General features: G+C 41.7%; 1 protein-coding gene across 1 annotated transcript in view; it reads left to right on the top strand.

The window, feature by feature from the left end:
* The first annotated feature begins 15,860 nt into the window (after positions 1–15,860).
* LOC127645727 (zinc finger protein 420-like) overlaps positions 15,861–20,010 on the top strand; it is a 451,613-nt gene continuing 447,463 nt past the window's right edge. The window contains exons 1-2 of the mRNA XM_052129389.1: positions 15,861–16,108; positions 17,167–17,291. Of these exons, the coding sequence (XP_051985349.1) occupies positions 17,195–17,291 (97 nt within the window). The 5' untranslated portion in view covers positions 15,861–16,108; positions 17,167–17,194. The remainder of the gene's footprint in view (positions 16,109–17,166; positions 17,292–20,010) is intronic.

Below are 20,010 nucleotides of genomic sequence, written 5' to 3'. Positions count from 1 at the left end.
TCACAAAATGGGAAGTGGCTGTAAGAAAATAGCCAAAGCATTGAAAATACCCATTGTCACCATCAGGGCAATAATTAACATGTTCCAATCAACTGGAGATCTTGAGAATCAGACTGGAAGAGGACATGTGTCTATATTGTCTCCATGCACAGTGAGGGGGATGGTTCAAATTGCCAAAGAATCTCCAAGGATCACAGCTGGAGAATTGCAGAAATGAGTTGGGGTCTTGGGGTCAGAAAGTCTCATAAATAATATCAGACATCACCTACATCACCACAAGTTGTTTGGGAGAGTTTCATGAAAGAAAAAAAACCCTCTGCTCTCATCCAACAACAAACCCAAGCATCTTCAGTTTGCCAAACACTACTGGAGCTTCAAATGCAACAAGGTTATATGGCAAGATGAAACAAAAAAAAGCTTTTTGGCAGCAAACACCAGAGATTGGTTTGGTGCACACAGAGATGATGAAGTACCCAATGCCCATGGTTTAATGTGGGGCTGGATCTTTAATGTTGTGGGGCTGTTTTTCTGCCAGAGGTCCTGGACATCTTGTTTGGATACATGGTGTTATGGACTCTATCAAATACCAACAGATAGAAAATCTAAACCTGACTGCCTCTGCCAGAAAGCTTACAATGGGCCGTGGTTGGATCTTCCAGCAGGACAATGATCAATACAAACATCAAAATCAACACAAAAATGGTTCACTGACCACAAAATCAAGGTTCTTCCATGACCATCCCAGTCTCCTGACCTGAACCCCATAGAAAACCTGTGGGGTGAACTGAAGAGGACTGTCCATCAACATGGACCTCTGAATTTGAAGGATCTGGAGAGATTCTGTATGGACGAATGGTCTCAGATCCCTCGCCAGGTGTTCTCCAACCTCATTATTTGGCATTATAGGAGAAGATTCAGAACTGTTATCTTAGCAAAGGGTGGTTGAAAAAAATATTGAATAAAAGGGTGCCAATAATTATGGCCAATGCTTTTTGGAGTAAAATATGTATTTAATAATGAGATATTTCCTCTATTTTAATTGTTTTACTTCAATCAAAGGTTAGATTTTTGTGAGTGTTTTTTTAATGAAAGATCAAAAGGATAAATAATGCATATTTTTTTTCACAGACTACTTTGCACATATTTACCAAGTGTGCCAATATTTTTGGCCACAGCTGTATCTATTCATAGTTATACCTCATAGTATAAAGCTTTAGAACACAAGCAAAATACAATTTAGTTATGATTTTATATATATATAAGATATATAATAGGTATGCATTAATAACGTGACAAAAGCAATGTCTTCTTATAAACATCCATCCATCTTCAACCGCTTATCCGAAGTCGGGTCGCGGGGGCAGCTGCTCCAGCAGGGGGCCCCAAACTTCCCTATCCCAAGGCACATTAACCAGCTCTGACTGGGGGACCCCGAAGCGTTCCCAGGCCAGTGTGGAGATGTAATCTCTCCACCTAATCCTAGGTCTTCCCCGAAGCCTCCTCCCAGCTGGGGAGGCGGCCAGGGGGCATCCTTACCAGATGCCCAAACCACCTCAACTGACTCCTTTCGACGCAAAGGAGCAGCGTCTCTACTCCGAGCTCCTCACGGATGACTGAGCTCATCACCCTATCTCTAAAGGAGAAGCCCGTCACCCTTCTGAGGAAGCCCATTTCGGCTGCTTGTACTCGCGACCTAGTTCTTTCGGTCATGACCCAGCCTTCATGACCATAGGTGAGGGTAGGAACAAAAATTGACCGGTAGATCGAGAGCTTTGCTTTCCGGCTCAGCTATCTTTCCATGACAACGGTGCGATAGAGCGAGTGCAATACCGCCCCCGCTGCGTACTTGAACTCCTTCACTTGGGGCAGTACCTCCTTCCCCTCTTATAAACATCCATAAGATAATTTTAAGTGGTATATACATTACACATGCACAAATTAACACATTCAGTCTAAATTGAGATATTACTAAAAACACTTATAAAGCTACAAAGTTGAAATCTATCAGAAACGCTCTCTTGAGAAAAAAATATGTATGTTGATCACACATGTAGTTTAAACTCACCCAAGAATAAAAATCAAACTGATTCTATAGACTTGTTTTATGATGGTGGCGTAGTGGCTAAAGCACAGGGCTGTTAATCAGTAGGTCGCTGGTTCGAACCCCACAGCCAACCACCATTGTATCCTTGAGCAAGGCACTTAACTCCAGGTTGCTCCAGGGGGATTGTCCCTGTAATAATTGCACTGTAAGTTGCTTTGGATAAAAGCGTATGCCAAATGCATAAATGTAAGATATTGCTTTTGTATCTTAAAGCAGGCAAAGACCACTAATAATATGACCATGTCATAAATCATTTTGACTATTTACACTATGCTGCTTGTGCATGATGGTACTTATACGAGTAACTTTAATGTCTTCTGCTGTTAAAAGTGGACTTTGCTTGTGTTATAATGCATTATACTCTAAAGTATAACTGTGAATGGTGGAAGTCTTAAAATGTATTGTAACTGGTTATAATTATTTATGAGAAGTTGTAACTTATTATAAGTTGTATTATGAGATGCTAATACAGTATAATGCCTTTACAATGCATTATAAATATGAGCTTCATAGAAAGTGTTACCGAAGATTCTTTTAAATGACCTTTTTTGATAAACAGTCATTCTTAATGACCGATTCAAGCACTCAAATACATATTTCATGTAATTATGGTTGATGACAGTTGATGAATTCATAGATCATCACTTTGATTAAGAACATGACTGATTGATCTAGTGGTAACATGCCTATAGTTTTTAGAGGCTCTGTGTAATAATTTGCCCAAATAAATGTTTTATTGTAATAAACCAAGATTGCATCTGTACGTCAGTGGAAATAAATGCAATAAAAGCTGCGGGAAGATGAGAGTAGTGGAAACACAGATGCATTTATTGACAGTTCTGTATATGAAAAACAGCAAACTTCGAAGCTCAGGCAGCGACAACCACAAACTCTCCGAACCAGCACCGGGAACCTGGAAAAAAGTAAATGTGCACCTGAGCACCCATGAACGAGTTGAATCCGTACAACCCAGCCATGAAACACTCTGTTTATATGGGAAGAAAACACACTGTGCACCTGGATACCCTCACAACTGAGTGCAATAAAGAGAGAGGGAGAGAAAAAAACAACACGCTTGTAACGAACGCTAATCCCCAAGTTCACCCCGCCCCCTCTAGCTCTCACACTCGCTCCCAATCACCGGAATATTAGTTTCACCTGCACTGTTCTTTTCCCCTGTTTATACCCTGCCCTTTCTCCCCACAGTTGTTGGTTATTGTTTAGTTTACCCCTTCGCTTTGCCAGCTCTAGTGTTTCGCTAGCTTTCCCCTGTTTAAACTACTCTCTTGTTTGTTTGTTATATTCTGATCTCCCGGCTTCGACCTTACGCTTCCCTTTACTACGCTTCTTTGGATTTGCCCCTTTGTTATATTCTGATCTCCCGGCTTCGACCTTACGCTTCCCTTTACTACGCTTCTTTGGATTTGCCCCTTTGTACTTTTGCCATTCTGCCAATAAAGCAGTTTTTCCCGACATTTGTGACTATCTCTTCTTGTGCGTGTTACAGAATAACCAACCCCACAAAATTTAGTCACAATGGATTCCGTGGAAAACCTCCAAGGCTCACTAGAGCGGATTTGTGCGGCGATTTCTGCCCAAGGATCTACCGTGGGGAGACATGATCAAGCACTTACAACCCAGGGGCAGCAGATACAAGAAATACTACAGACGGTACGTGCTCTTTCTGATCAGCTTAACCCTGTTCCACCTGTGTCTGTCCCTGAACCCGTTGATGCTCCCAACGTGTTCCCGAGCGCCGTGAGTTTTCAACCCCCCGAGAGGTTTGATGGCTCTTCGGACGCTTGCCAAGGGTTTTTAATGCAGTGCAGTGTTTATATGAAGTATCACCCCCTTTTACGCGCTGACAGTGAGAGAATTCATTTTTTGATCTCACTTCTCACTGGCAAAGCACGGCAATGGGCCACCGCGTTGTGGACGGCCGATAGCCCACTTCTTACTTGATACGATCAGTTTTGCCACCAGATTGCCGTGGTTTTTGATCACCCTGCAGCTGGTAGAGATGTGGGCAGCCGCCTCGTGTTTCTTAAACAGGCGTCACGCACCGCAGCCGATTATGCCCTTGATTTCCGCACCCTTGCCGCTGGCAGCGGGTGGAGCGACCCCGCTCTTCTAACTGTCTACCGCCTGGGTTTGAGCAGTCAACTGCAGATGGAGCTAGCCTGTAGAGGAGAATCACTGTCGCTGGAGAATTATATTCAACTCTCCATTACGGTTGATAATCTCCTACGCGATTGTGCTTTTCGTAGTCCCTCAGTCATCCAAGAGCGTACAGTGGGCTCCAACTCGTCTCACCCCCCACCTCTCGAAAGCTCTTCCAACTCTGAACCCATGCAGCTTGGTCGCGCTCCGTTAACCCCTGCAGAGCGCACTAGAGGTTTGACACAGAGCCTCTGTCTGTACTGTGGCAAACCGGGTCATCGTATTTCCTCATGCCCAGTCTGTCCCCAGCCTTCTCTCTCCAGAAGCCAGGTTAGAACATCCGTCATTCTTAACATTACCCAGAAACAAGTCTGCCTCCCTGTGGTTTTGATTTTTAATGATGTCTCCTTTTCTACCCCAGCCCTAGTTGATTCCGGGGCAGCGGGGAATTTTTTGGACGATGGCTTGGTCCAAAGACTTGGTATCCCACTTAGTCTGGTTGTGCCACCTCTCAAGGTTAATTCTTTGGATGGGGCACCCCTCGGATCGGGATTCATTTCCTTCAGAACCATGCCATTGTCCCTCCAAGTAGGCTTGTTCCACAAGGAGGCCATTCAGTTATTTATTGTTCAGTCACCCAGGGACCCAGTAGTTTTGGGTCACCCCTGGTTATCTCTTCACGACCCCCATATTTCCTGGTGCACGGGGGAGCTGTTGTGCTGGACTGACCATTGTTTGTCCCACTGTATTTCCCTTCCTGTCTTCTCAACCTCCGTCGAGAGCCCCGAGGTGAGGTCTCCGGTCTCCATTCCCCCGGAGTATTCCTCTTATGCCGATGTGTTCGAAAAGACCCAGGTTAATCTCCCTCCACATCGTAGTGTGGACTGCGCCATCGATCTTCTTCCGGGGTCCCCGCTCCCTAAGAGCAGAGTATACCCCTTAACGCTGCCCGAAACCAAGGCCATGGAGGACTACATCGACGAGGCGCTCAGTCTCGGCATAATACGACCCTCCACCTCCCCAGTAGCATCAGGCTTCTTCGTAGACAAGAAGGATGGCGGGCTTCGCCCCTGCATCGATTACCGTGCCTTGAATAAAGCAATGGTAAAGTTCGCCTATCCCTTGCCTCTCATCCAACCGGCCCTTGAGCAAGTCAGCAAAGCCAAGATCTTCACCAAGCTTGACCTCAGGAGCGCATACAACCTCATGCGCATTCGAAAGGTGGACGAGTGGAAGACTGCGTTCATCACCACCAGGGGGCACTACGAATACTTGGTGATGCCGTACGGCCTTGCTAACTCCCCTTCGGTGTTTCAGTCGTTCATGAACGAGATCTTCCGAGACATGCTGGACCAATTCCTCGTCGTCTACATAGACGATCTTTTAATCCACTCCTCCACACTCTCGGAACACACCAATCACGTCTCGAGGGTGTTACAGAGGCTTAGAGAGCACGACTTGTTTGTTAAGGCAGAGAAGTGTGCCTTTCACTGTTCCTCCGTCTCCTTTCTAGGCTATGTCTTGTCTGCAGGAACGATGAAGATGGAAACCAACAAGGTTGCCGCAGTCCTGTCCTGGCCGGAACCTAGGACGCTGAAGGAGCTCCAACGGTTTCTGGGTTTCGCCAACTACTACAGGCACTTCATCCGAAACTTCGGTAAGATCGCTGCACCCCTCACTGCTCTGACACGAGGCAACCCGAAGTCCCTCACATGGAGCACTCCCGCTCAGCAGGCCTTCCAAGCTCTAAAAGACGTTTTTACCACTTCCCCTGTTCTCCAGCAACCCGATCCCACTCTCCCGTTCGTGGTAGAGGTGGACGCTTCTGAGATGGGGGTGGGAGCAGCACTCTCACAACAACACGGGACTCCGGCTAAGCTGTACCCTTGTGCCTTCTACTCCCATAAACTGTCCTCCCCCGAACAAAACTATGACGTCGGGAATAGAGAGTTGCTGGCCATTAAGCTAGCCCTAGAGGAATGCCGTCATTGGTTGGAGGGTTCTAAGTTCCCTTTCGTTGTCTTCACCGACCACAAGAACCTGGAGTACATTCGCTCAGCCAAGATGTTGAACCCCAGACAAGCCAGGTGGGCCATGTCCTTCACCCGTTTTAAATTTTCTGTCACTTTTCGCCCAGGCTCCAAAAACACCAAGGCTGACGCCCTCTCTCGGCTCTTCAGCTACGGCTCTAAACCTCCGGGGCCAGAGACTATTCTCCCTACATCGTGCGTCGTAGCACCCGTTAGGTGGGAATTGACGGAGGCCATCCTACAGGCTCAAGGCAACGAGCCCGTGCCTCCTCAAACCCCCCCAACAAGATGTACGTACTCACCATTATTCGCCCTCAGCTAATGCAGTGGGTCCACACTTCCCTTTGTTCCGGCCATCCGGGTATCACCCATTCCACTGAGCTACTCGCAAGGAGATTTTGGTGGCCCTCACTCAAGGACGACATCCATGACTATGTCCTTTCCTGTCCAGTCTGTGCCCAGTCCAAAACTCCTCGTCACCTTCCCGCTGGGCTCCTCCAACCGTTGCCCATACCTGATCGGCCGTGGTCCCACATCGCCATGGACTTCATCACCGACTTACCTCCCTCCGACGGTCGGACGGAGATCCTAGTGGTGATAGACAGGTTTTCAAAGATGTGCCACTTGATTCCCCTACCTGGACTACCCAACGCAACCCAACTGGCCGACCTCATGATCAACCACGTCTTCCGGAACTTCGGCATCCCCGAGGAGATTACGTCTGATAGAGGGACCCAATTCACGTCTCGATTCTGGCGAGCCTTCAGCGACAGACTAGGCATCCAGCTAAACTTCTCCTCGGGATACCACCCCCAAACCAATGGTCAGACTGAGCGCCTTAACCAGGAGATAGGTAAATACCTGAGAGCCTACTGTGCCCAGAACCAGGGTAACTGGCACACCTACCTTCCTTGGGCCGAATACGCCCAAAATAGCCTGGTCAGCTCTTCGACTCGCCTCACCCCATTCCAATGCGTCCTGGGCTGTCAGCCACCCCTTTTCCCTTGGGAGGCTGATCCCAGTGACGTTCCGGCGGTGGATGCCTGGGCCCAGAAGTGCACCCAGGTCTGGAGAGCCACCCATGACCGTCTACAACGCTCCACTCAGACCCAGAAATCCAAGGCAGACCGCCGACGCCGACCCACTCCTATATTCCATCCGGGCCAGCAGGTGTGGTTATCGACCCGAGACATCCGTCTTTGTCTCCCGTCCAAGAAGCTGAGCCCTAAGTACGTCGGCCCTTTTAAGATTGTGCGGAGAATTAACCCTGTCACTTATAAATTACTTTTGCCACCCCGCTACAAAATCTGTCCTGTGTTTCATGTCTCCCTTCTTAAGCCCGTGTGTTACAGCCCCATGTTCCCGCCCACTGCATCCCAGACACCCCCTCCACCACTCGATGTCGGAGGTCAGCCCGCATATACTGTCCGGGCCTTGTTAGATTCCAGACGTCGGGGTGGCCAGTTGCAGTACCTGGTAGACTGGGAGGGCTACGGACCTGAGGAACAGTAGTGGGTGCAGTCGAGGGATGTCTTGGACCAAGCTCTCAAGCTTGATTACCATCGCCAGCATCCCGATCGTCCCGCACCACTTCCCAGAGCGCGGCCGTCCGGAGCCGAGGGGGAAGTACTGTAACGAACGCTAATCCCCAAGTTCACCCCGCCCCCTCTAGCTCTCACACTCGCTCCCAATCACCGGAATATTCATTTCACCTGCACTGTTCTTTTCCCCTATTTATACCCTGCCCTTTCTCCCCACAGTTGTTGGTTATTGTTTAGTTTACCCCTTCGCTTTGCCAGCTCTAGTGTTTCGCTAGCTTTCCCCTGTTTAAACTACTCTCTTGTTTGTTTGTTATATTCTGATCTCCCGGCTTCGACCTTACGCTTCCCTTTACTACGCTTCTTTGGACATTGCCATTCTGCCAATAAAGCAGTTTTTCCCAACATTTGTGACTATCTCTTCTTGTGCGTGTTACAACGCTACATAAAGTACACACAAACAAGAAGGCCATTGGACATTGTTGTTGTTGTGGCTGTTGAGAAAATAAAAAAACTCAACCCGCGAAAGCCCAAACACTGTACATGTGCTGTAATAACAACTATGCGATTGGTCAATGCTGTTATTGGCTGCTACAGTTGTCCACTCCTGTAATTTGTGTCTGGTATTGGTCTGTGTAGTAATTTGTGTTTGGTGAGATTTGAGGCAGTTCGACATGAATAAACCCCACACGATGTCAACATTAACTATAATATACTTACATTTATATTTAATACATTTGGATACTTATGTCGGGGTTGCAGATGAGGTGGCAATGCTATTTCTTAGGGTGGCATTTGCCACACGATCCCACCCCGGTATATCCGTCCCTGACTGACGAACAACGTACTGTCTGGAGAGGGCATTATTAGTTGTATGGATGATTCTACTGACTGATGACAAAGTAATTCCCAATTCATCTGCACTGCACAGGTGCACTTTATTTCCGGTGTAATTGGGTTGTTTACATTGCATTCCAAAGTAAGTTAGCAATTATAAAAACACCCTCCAGGCATGTGATCGGCTAGCACAAATTTTTTTTACTATGCCTTTAGGCAAAATAACTCTTTAACAAGAACTTTTTTGAAGTGGTCTGTTTTCATAATTTATGAAATATGATCATTTGCTGTACACCATACTGTTAAACATTCAGGAAAAACTTTATACAGATTGGAAAGGTCTCGACTAGAATAAAACAAGTATTGTTTCACTCACATACTAGATTTACACTACTGTTCAAAAGTTTAGTGTCACTTACTCATTCTTTATTTTTTTCACATTTTAGAATAATAGTAAAGTCATTGAAACTATGGAATAACATAAATGGAACTATGGGAATTGTGTTGTTACTAAAAAAATCAAAACTGTGTTATATTGCAACATCTTTAAAGTAGTCCCCCTTTGCCTAGAATTTGCAGACATGTACTCTTGGCATTTTTAAGTATTGAAGGAGTTCCCATACTTATTGGCTGATTTTCTTAATTATTCGGTCCGAGTCATCCATTTCAAACATGTTTTTTTTTTTTTTAATCAAATTTTAGTTTTGTAATTAAATAAATTAATATGGTGGCACAATTATATTTTTGTCTCTAAAACTAATTTCAAACATTTTATCATACGCCTTCAGATCAAAATGTTTTTAAGATCACTTTAAGAAAGTGTTTCAAAACTTTTGAACGGTAGTATTGAGTAAAAGACCTGAGAAAAAAAGCACAGTATAAGTTGTAAACGTGTGTTTTTAAAAGAATATAAAAACAGCATATGTTCAAAATAAAATGCAAAGCTACCTCAGATATAAATATTTTTTCATGCTCGGGGTGGTCTTTCATTGCACAGCGAACTATTTACAGCTGTTTTGGTCTGCGTTGATGCATCATGTAGTAAAATTTATGAAGAGCTGCATGTTAGGCTACACCGTAGACTACGTCTTAACTGCCGTATATTTTGAGTAGCCTATGACATACAGGACTGTGCAAAAGTCTTAGGCACATTAGATGTTTCACAAAAACATTTGTCTTAAGATGTTTTTTTATATCTTCAGCTTTAGTGTGTCAATAGGAAATATAAATGTCTCCCAAACATTCCTTCTGCTAATAGAAAAGATTAGAAAAGAAGAACAGGGTGCCCGGCACATCGTGTCAGTCTGAGATTAAATAAAGAGACAGAAGCAATTGAGACAGCCTAAATAGATAGAAGAACTGAGGGGTATTCTTCAAGAAGCTTGGAACATCCTATCTGCCAGCAACCAAGAAAAACTGTGTCCATGTTGTACCAAGAATTGGGGATGTTTTAAAGGCATAGGTGGTCACACAGAATATTGATTTAGCTATTTTTTTATGTTTACTGGACTTTATATGGCATTAATAGATACATTAAAACTGTTTATGTCATTATTTTTGAAGACATCCTCACTATGCAACATTTTTCACAAGTGCCTAAAACTTTTTAACAGTGTTTTCACTTAAAATGACATTTTGAGTAGCATCATCTCCTCCAAAAAGCTCACACAAAGCGTTTACACCTATGGAAAAGTGCACAGAATAATAAGTGCTCTAAAAAACAAAAAGTATTTGCATGCTGGGCCAATACACCATGTGGCAGGACATGCAACAAAACAAGTATTTCATCATAGATCAGTCCTAGTGTGTGTATCAATCTATAGCAGCACAGGTGGAGCTGCTCTCCCCAAAAACGGATCCACAAGAATTTTCAACCTGTGGGAAGAAGCTGTTTTTCAGTCTATTTGTATGTGTTGGCACTGTTCTGAACCACCTTCCTGATGGCAACAGCTCAAACAGTTGGTGTCCCGGATGAGTTGGGTCTTTGCTAATGCTCCTAGCCTTTTCAAAGTGATCTGGTATTTGCAAGAAAAAGATTCGGCAGTCCGGTCTGTATGGATTTGTTTTTAGTCTAGTTCGTATTCTGGCTCTCTTTCCCCTCTTCTGTTTTCTCTGCCTCCGCTGCCTGTGTCTCTTCTCCAGTGGGAAGTACTAACAGTATGGTGGTGTGCGTTGTACAGTGCATCCGGAAAGTATTTACATAAAAACATTTTATGTTACAGCCTTATTCCAAAATTGATTAAATTCATTATTTTCCTAAAAATTCTACAAACAATACCCCATAATGACAATGTGAAAGAAGTTTGTTTTAAATATTTGCAAATTTATAAAAAAAAAAAAAAGAAAAGAAAATCACATGTACATAAGTATTCACAGCCTTTGCCATGACACTCAAAATCGAGCTCAGGTGCATCCTGTTTTCACTGATCATCCTTGAGATGTTTCTACAACTTGATTGGAGTCCATCTGTGGAAAATTCAGTTGATTGGATATGATTTGGAAAGGCACATGCCTGTCTATATAAGGTCCCACAGTTAACAGTGCATGTCAGAGCACAAACCAAGCCATGAAGTCCAAGGAATTGTCTGTAGACCGCCGAGACAGGATTGTATCGAGGCACAGATCTGGGGAAGGGTACAGAAACATTTCTGCTGCATTGAAGGTCCCAATGAGCACAGTGGCCTCCATCATGTGTAAATGGAAGAAGTTTGGAACCACCAGGACTCTTCCTAGAACTGGCCACCAGGACTCTTCCTAGAACTGGCCGCCCGGCCAAACTGAGCGATCAGGGGAGAAGGGCCTTAGTCAGGGAGGTGACCAAGAACCCAATGGTCACTCTGACAGAGCTCCAGCATTTCTCTGTGGAGAGAGGAGAACCTTCCAGAAGAACAAACATCTCTGCAGCACTCCACCAATCAGGCATGTATGGTAGAATGGCCAGACGGAAGCCACACCTCAGTAAAAGGCACATGACAGCCCACCTGGGGTTTGCCAAAAGGCACCTGAAGGACTCTCAGACCATGAGAAACAAAATTCTCTGGTCTGATGAAACAAAGATTGGCCTGAATGGCAAGCGTCATGTCTGGAGGAAACCAGGCACCGCTCATCACCTGGCCAATACCATCCCTACAGTGAAGCATGGTGGTGGCAGCATCATGCTGTGGGGATGTTTTTCAGCGGCAGGAACTGGGAGACTAGTCAGGATCGAGGGAAAGATGAATGCAGCAATGCACAGAGACATCCTTGATGAAAACCTGCTCCAGAGCTCTCTTCCAACAGGACAATGACCCTAAGCACACAGCCAAGGTAACAAAGGAGTGGCCCATACTTGAACCTGATTGAACATCTCTGGAGAGACCTGAAAATGGCTGTGCACCGACGCTTCCCATCCAACCTGATGGAGCTTGAGAGGTCCTGCAAAGAAGAATGGGGGAATCTGCCCAAAAATAGGTGTGCCAAGCTTGTAGAATCATACACAAAAAGACTTGAGGCTGTAATTGGTGTCAAAGGTGCTTCAACAAAGTATGGAGCAAAGGCTGTGAATACTTCCGTTTTTTTATTTTTAATACATTTGCAAAGATTTCAAACAAACTTCTTTCACATTGTCATTATGGGGTATTGTTTGAAGAATTGAGGAACATGATGAATTTAATCAATTTTGGAATAAGGCTGTAACATAACAAAATGTGGAAAAAGTGAAGCGCTGTGAATACTTTCCGGATGCACTGTATCTCCATTAGAATAGTATTTTTTGTGATGATTACTTTGCAATCCCAACATGATTCTCTGATTGCTAATAACTCTAATCGACTGTAAGATTTAAGTGCAGTGGTTGCCCTTATTGCTAGACTGGAGACTACATATAAAACACAAAAAACAGTAAAGGAGCTACTTGTCACATGAGAGCCTTGTGTGTACATGCGGCGCCATACTTCTGTACTTCACATAGGGCCTATAACCCTCAGTTATTTAAATTAGTTTTGGGCATTAATATATTATTCTGATGTTATCGTAATTCTATATTTCTTAATATTAGTTTAATATTGTGTTTATTATATTTTGGAAGTTCACTTTGCACTCTTAGTTATTTAACCTATAGAGACCTTTATTTTGAAAGGCCGCTTGCCGGAAAAATGAACAGATCGCTCGTACACAGAGAGCGCGCATACAGATAGATTGCTGACAGACGGAGAGTCTGGTCCATTGTACACATTATGGATGGGGAAGGAAATTTCCTTAGTTATGACAATTTTTGTGAAAGATATAATTTTATTTGCACTCAGAAATTATATGTGACTTTGTTAAAAGCTGTTCCTGGTGGTTTGGTTCAGATGGTTAAAGGTGCATTGTGTTATTCACCTGTGATTCCGAGATTGAAAAGTTTAACAATTTCTGGTCTTAATTTTACAGAGGAGGGATGTAAGATTAAAGTTTTAAGAACATTGGTAAATATAGAGACTTTCCCTGTAGTAAAGAGCCTCTTATATTTGATTTCCGAAAGACAAAGTGGGTCAAATTAGAACAAGATTTCTCACTTTTCCACTTTTTCCAAAGGTAAAAGAGGTTCAGTTTAAAATTATTAATGATATTTATCCTTGTAATGATTTCCTCAGACACAGATTTAATATGGATTGTACTGAGTGCACCTTTTGTGAAGCAGATATAGAGTCGTTGGAACATTTATTTTATTTATGCAAATTCTCAAAGAAATTCTGGGATGACCTTTATGGTTGGTTAAGATTGAAATATGAAATACCTGACTTTAATTTTAACTTTAAAACTATAAAATATTTGTTTTTTTCTTTGAATTACGATCATGAGTTTTTGGTGAACAATATTGTGCTGTTGGCCAATTACTTACACAAATGCAGGTTCTTTAAGAACCCTCCCATTTTCTTACTTTTCCATAAAGATTTAATGATCTTTTCTAAATCTTTAAGACTTGTGCATAACAAAAAAGCCCTTAAATTGTATAATCTTTTGAAGGTATTTTTTTGATGATTACCTCCTTATGTAATATTTTATTTGTTATTTGAGGTTTTTTTTTTTTTTCAGATTTATGGTATTTATTTATATTTTGTGCTGCTATTTAGACTTCTTTGTAATTGGATAAGATTTGTATCTTGAGGTTTGTTTGGTATTTTGTATGTTTCTTTAAGCAATAAAAAAAAAGCTGACAGACGGAGACACGGAACCATGTGGTCACGGATTCACGGATCTGAATTCGAGTATTAATGTCACCTTTAAGTGAATTGAGGCATCTATTTGCTGTTGGTTTTTATTTTGTAGTATGTTTTTTTTTGTGTGTATATTTTTTAGCACCTGGTTGGAAAGGAGTACAAGGTGTATCATGTAGGCCTATATTTATGCGCTTGTATAATGTTACATAGCATATCTTGTCTTTTATAATTGTTTTATATGTGCTTGTTTCATTTCTAAGTAATTTATGTTGTTTAAAGTTGTTTATGATAAATGTTAGTATTAATCTCGTAATTTTGTTGTTATGTAGTCTTCTGTTTGTTTCATTTATATGTACGTGAATTATTTACAAATTCCAATAATGTTAATTCATCTGTTCTAGCTCTTACGGTGTTGTGATGGTGTTGTGAAGGTATTAAAGACAATAAACTGACAGCATCAGTGAGAGAGCGAATTTCCTTGATTCCAGGCTGCTACAACGCCCACTTATCTTAGCATTAGAAGGATGGCTTCTCAGCAGCTGTCCTGCATACTTATGCAAACTGGGTTTTTTCATAAAGAAAACATCAATTTTCTCATCATTCATACACCACAGAATGCTCTAGGTTTGGGCCTCCTTTGACTCGCCAAACACAATCCAGATATATCGTGGAGTGGTGCAAATTCGGAGGTGGAGTCAACAATCCCATCTGCGATGTCTTCACGCTGTTACGCCAATGGACATTTTCCACACCTATGGGTTTTGGAATGTGGAATTAAATGATTGCAGGGTAAACCTTGATAGTGGTGAATGGAAGACCACAGGAAATATTATTTTTGCTTACCAATTTGCTCCAACATCAAAACAAAAATGGCACTTTTACGTTTACACAACTTTCAAAATGATAAAAAAAAAATTGTGGTGAATTACTACAAGTTTACTGGCCCTCCCTCAGCAGCTGTTTTAGAAACCTCATCACATCGGTGGTAGTTTAAAAAAAAAAAGAATTCCGGGGTAATATAATACAAAGAATAATGTTATACATTTACATTCAATAATTAAAAAATGTTAAAGAATTGTGAAAGGCTAGATTTACCGGAAATGTGTCATCACAGTCTTTGAAAAGTTTCCATCGTGTCACCTGGATGGAAATATCTCAAACAGCCCACGTAACGGGCGTCCCTACTGTTTACTCCAATCTCTGTTAAGCTTTTAGTAAAGCCAAAGCTACTCAGCTACCTCCTCACCGAACTCAGGGTTGTGCCATCAAGCCCCTAAGAGCAATGTTTATCCTCTGTCGGCCTTTAAAAACCCCATTCATGGAGGAATATATCAATGAAGCTCTCAAATTTGGATTAATTCGTCCTTCCACTTCCACAGCTGCCTTTGGCTTCTTCTGGCAATTTTACAGCCATGCATTGGTTATCAAAGTCTCGAATGCTATAACAATAAAATATTGTTATCCATTACCCCTGATCACGGCCACTCTGGAGCAACTTCTCAATTAAGTGTTCGGAGATCTGATGAACAGGTGGGTGATAATCTGATGTACTGTCCCTTACTCAAGTCTCACACTCGGTCTAGTCTTACAGCGACTAATTGATAATCAACTGAATGCAAAGGCTGAGATATGCAAATTCATCGTACCACCATCTTGTTTTTGGGAATATATTCTGAGTGCACAAGTGGTAGCAATGGACAGCACAAAGTTCCAAGCAGTTCTGAACTGGCCCAAGTCTGTAAAGGAGCTTCAATGCTTAGAATACAGGTTTGAATTCATCTTGGGAAATTAAGGGTAAGGATTGAAATGGGATGTGTGATTTGTTGTGGCGTTTGAGAGACTGCGGAGCATGTGTTGTTGTTATGTAGTAGACGGCAGAGTCTCATGGTTTCAGCGCATCATTTGTGCAGGATGATACAGCAGGTGGCGGTAAATCTCCCAGTGAGTGAACAGACATTGAACAACAACAGCAAGAATCTCTGAGGCAGTTGTGACGTCATAAGAGCTGCGCTAAAACTCAGTCTGCTGTCGGTGAGGAGGTAGCTGAGTAGCTTTGGCTTTACTAAAAGCTTAACAGAGATTGGATTAAACAGTAGGGTCGCCCGTTACGTGGTCTGTTTGAGATATTTGTGCTGTTGGGAGACTTTTGTGTAGATGTAGAGGATTATTTTTAAATGATTATTATTCTGTCTGTTTCAGGAGGCTCCACTGAGATTTCAGAACAAACAAATTAAGAAAATGCTGCACGTAATGAAATCGGTGGGCGTTTTCTCTTTTATTTATCAATATTTTAAAAATAAAACCACATTGAATTGTTTTATGTTTTTGACTGTTAACTTGGAAAATGTATAATATTATCCCGCCGATATTATTGCTGATAACTTGCGGCTAATAAAAGTAAAACGATATTCTGTTTGTTTCATCAACATTAACATATTACATACTTGCATTTGTTATTCTGTGAATGTGTTGTATTGACAGTGTTTTAATTTCATATTTTGTGCTTTATATTGCTTACTCTTCAACTCTGGGGCATTTGTTTTTTAATTCACTCAATTTTAAAAGCTCAACATATACATGAGGTGGACTAATCCCAAATACATATAGTGGACTATCTGACCACTGCAAAATGATCTGCTTCTCTGGATTTACTATGTATAGATATGTGTTCGAGTGAAATGAACATTTTTCTTTATTCTAAATAAAATTATTATAATTTAGAGCATTTATTTGCAGAAATATACAACTGGTCAAAATAACACAAAATGCCGTGTTTTCAGACCTCGAATAATGCAAAGAAAACAAGTTCATATTCATTTTTAGACAACACAATAATAATGTTTTAACTTGAGAAGAGTTCAGAAATCAATATTTGGTGGAATAACCCTGATTTTCAATCACAGCTTTCATGCGTCTTGGCACAAGCATCAAACAAAGACGTGCTGCTTGAATTTTTGCAGCAGGAGTGACATAAAGTCGCCCAACAGCAATGTGAAAGACTGGTTCTCTACCAGTCTTTCACATTGCTGTTGGGCGACTTTGTCACTGCTGGTGCAAAAATTCAAGCAGCACACCTTTGTTTGATGCTTGTGGCCATCCATCTTCCTCTTGATCACATTCCAGATGTGATCATATTACAGGATTTTACTTAGTCAATAAATTTGAATTATTACCTTCACTTAACCTATATGAAGAACTGTTTCACATTCACAAACATTAAATAGTCAATTTTATTCACAGAAGCTTATCAAATATTTTTTTATATTTTATTTTGTCACCAAATCTTCACAACTTTCCACCCTCTTTCTGGCCTTTAGAATTAATCTGCTTGACGTGCAACTGAAGATGGAGTTTGTTAAAGAGGAGTTTAAAGAGGAGAATGAAGATGTCAGTATTTCAGAACCATTCAGACTGAAGAATGAAGATACTGAGGAACAAAGAGGTTGGTGCACTTTCTTGACTTATATTTAGTCACTTCTGAGGAGCATGAAAGGGTTTTATTCATTGTGCTGTGTCTGTTTTAGCATAAGAATGTGAGTCATTGAAAGTGCTTTGCTCACATTCAGTATTCAAATGCTCATATACGAATGTGCTCACATTCAAATGTTCAATTTATTTATATTAATCTGCTATCGACTCGTTTTCCCACCTTAATAATCGTATCAGTCGACCACATTTTTTAACCCTTTTTTGCACCCTAATAGTCTGGTGGAACTACAGTAAATTTTGACAGAATGCTACATTACTGCTGTTGATACATGCAAATTATTATTTTCTGTTTGTGCGGCCCAAGTTTGGTCCCCGCTTTATGCCCCTCTCTCCTGCCTATTCTGTTTTCTGTCTCCAGTCTTAATATTTCATTTAATACTACTTCTAATAATAAATAAACTGAATATTTAACAAAGTAGGGTGTGAAGATGTTGGAATAGGGAACAATTGTGATATGTGGTGAGATCTAGGGGTTTACTGGTTCTCTGTAAAAAAAACGAACTAAACCGTTCGCCACCCACGATTTGGGGTGCATGATTGGCATCTGGAGCACAAGCTGATTAGTGAAGAAAATAAAGCTTCAAATAGAAATGCACATTTACAACCTCCGCAAATGCACCTGATTAGATTTGTAAGGGTGTGTTCACACTTGGCAGTTTTGGTTTGATTAAAACGAACTCTGGAGTGATTGCTCTGTTAGTACGGTTCATTTGAACAAGTGTGAACACTGTCACACGAACCTTGGTGTGCACTAAACAAGCAAACTGAGAGCAACAGAAAAGTGGATCTCGGTCCGCTTCCAAATGAACTCTGGTACGGTTCGATTGATATATGAACGCAACATGGTCCAAAAACATCTAAATGGACCAAAAACATTATAACAATAATATTGTTGTAACCATGACTGCTGTCGGCATAGTTTTCTTTGCAGAAATCATGGTTTTGATACAATTAGTTTTCATATAGTAACTGTGATTATACTATATATTGTAAACATGACAATAACCATGTGGATTTTGTGGTTACAATGTTTTTACTACAGATACCATAGTTAAACTAGGGTTACTGTAAAACAATGATTAAAGGCAGTGGTGGCTCAGTAGTTGAGGCTCAGGGTTACTGACCAGAAGGTTGGGGGTTCAAGCCCCAGCACCACCAAGATGCCACTGTTGGGCCCTTGAGCAAGGCCCTTAACCCTATCTGCTCCAGGGGTGCCGTATCATGGCTGACCCTGCACTCCGACCCCAGCTTAGCTGGGATATGTGAAAACTAATAAATTTCACTGTATATATGCTAAAAACTGTGTGTATAATTTGTGACCAAAATAAAGGATTATATTCTACTCTATTTTCATTCAGGGAAAACCTGTTGAAGTGTTTATTACCAAATAGAGTATTCTTACTTTGGATTTGGCAGTAATATTTTTTTTTCTTTACATTGCAAATACCAAACTGTACCAAAACAGTGACCCTAAAATTGTGATACAAACTTAACCATGAGAAATGTGAACCGTTACACCCCTAGTGAGATGTATGTTGAAGAGGAAAAGGGGTGGGGAGGAATTATTTTTGCTGACCCACTCCGTCCTTATTCAGGGGTTTCTTGAGAGGCATTGAGTGTGGGAGCATAACCAGGCCAATCTAGGCTTTGGAGGGGCAGGTGATGCAGTCTCGCCTCATGTCGCTCTCCTACTTGATTTGTTGGAGGACTGATTTATGGATAGGCACTGGACTGGTGGAAGGCAGAGATTGATTGTTTTTTTTTAACAGAGAAGAGGTTATTAGGGTTGTTCTGCTCGTGGGTGGGGGTGGATTGTACCCTGGTTGTATGGTATGTCTTGACTGGAAAGGAGGAATGTTGTTGTGCGCTATGTTCAGGATCGGGTTTGGTTATTAACAATAATGAATAATTATCAAAGATAATTATTAATTATTAAAATCAATTGAACATTGATGAGAATCAGTGTTAGCTTTTTAATGGAGTGGTGGTGGTGTAGTGGTCTAAGCACCATAACTGGTAATCAGAAGGATGCTGGTTCGAGCCACACAGCCACCACAATTGTGTCCTTGAGCAAGGCACTTTACTCCAGGTTGCTCCGGGGGGATTGTCCCTGTAATAAGGGCTCTGTAAGTCGCTTTGGATAAAAGCATCTGCCAAATGCATAAATGTAAATGTAAATCCTTTAAATCAACAATCATCAAAGATAATGATCAAAATCAATAGAATAATAATTATTATCAAAGATAATCATCCGTTATTAAAATCAATGGAACATTGTTTAGAATTAACACTAGCTTGTGGATCCTTCAGTTTCAACAGTCATCAAAAATAATTATAATTTCAACAGAATATTAATAAGGATCATCAGGGCACCACACTGGAATCAGGGATTAATAACCAGACAGTTATACACTATCTCAATATAGTGTTCTCTTAGGAAAGTCGGTGTCCAGAGAACATAGACGTTCAAAAGGAAAACAACGAAGGCTTGAATCTGAGCACTGACATCCCCTGCCAGTCCTTGACACAGGTGTATGCAAAACAAACCAAAACACTTCTCTTTGAAATATAACAAAGGTTATTGATGCAGTAATATCAATTAATTATCAATACAATGCAGTCAATAAGCTTCCAACTTCCAACTACAAACTAAACAGTGACATGATTAGATA

This window comes from Xyrauchen texanus, chromosome 6 (assembly GCF_025860055.1).
Source record: "Xyrauchen texanus isolate HMW12.3.18 chromosome 6, RBS_HiC_50CHRs, whole genome shotgun sequence".
Lineage (NCBI taxonomy): Eukaryota > Metazoa > Chordata > Actinopteri > Cypriniformes > Catostomidae > Xyrauchen > Xyrauchen texanus.
Note: the sequence above shows the minus strand (reverse complement) of the source record. Positions and strands in the feature narration are given on the sequence as shown.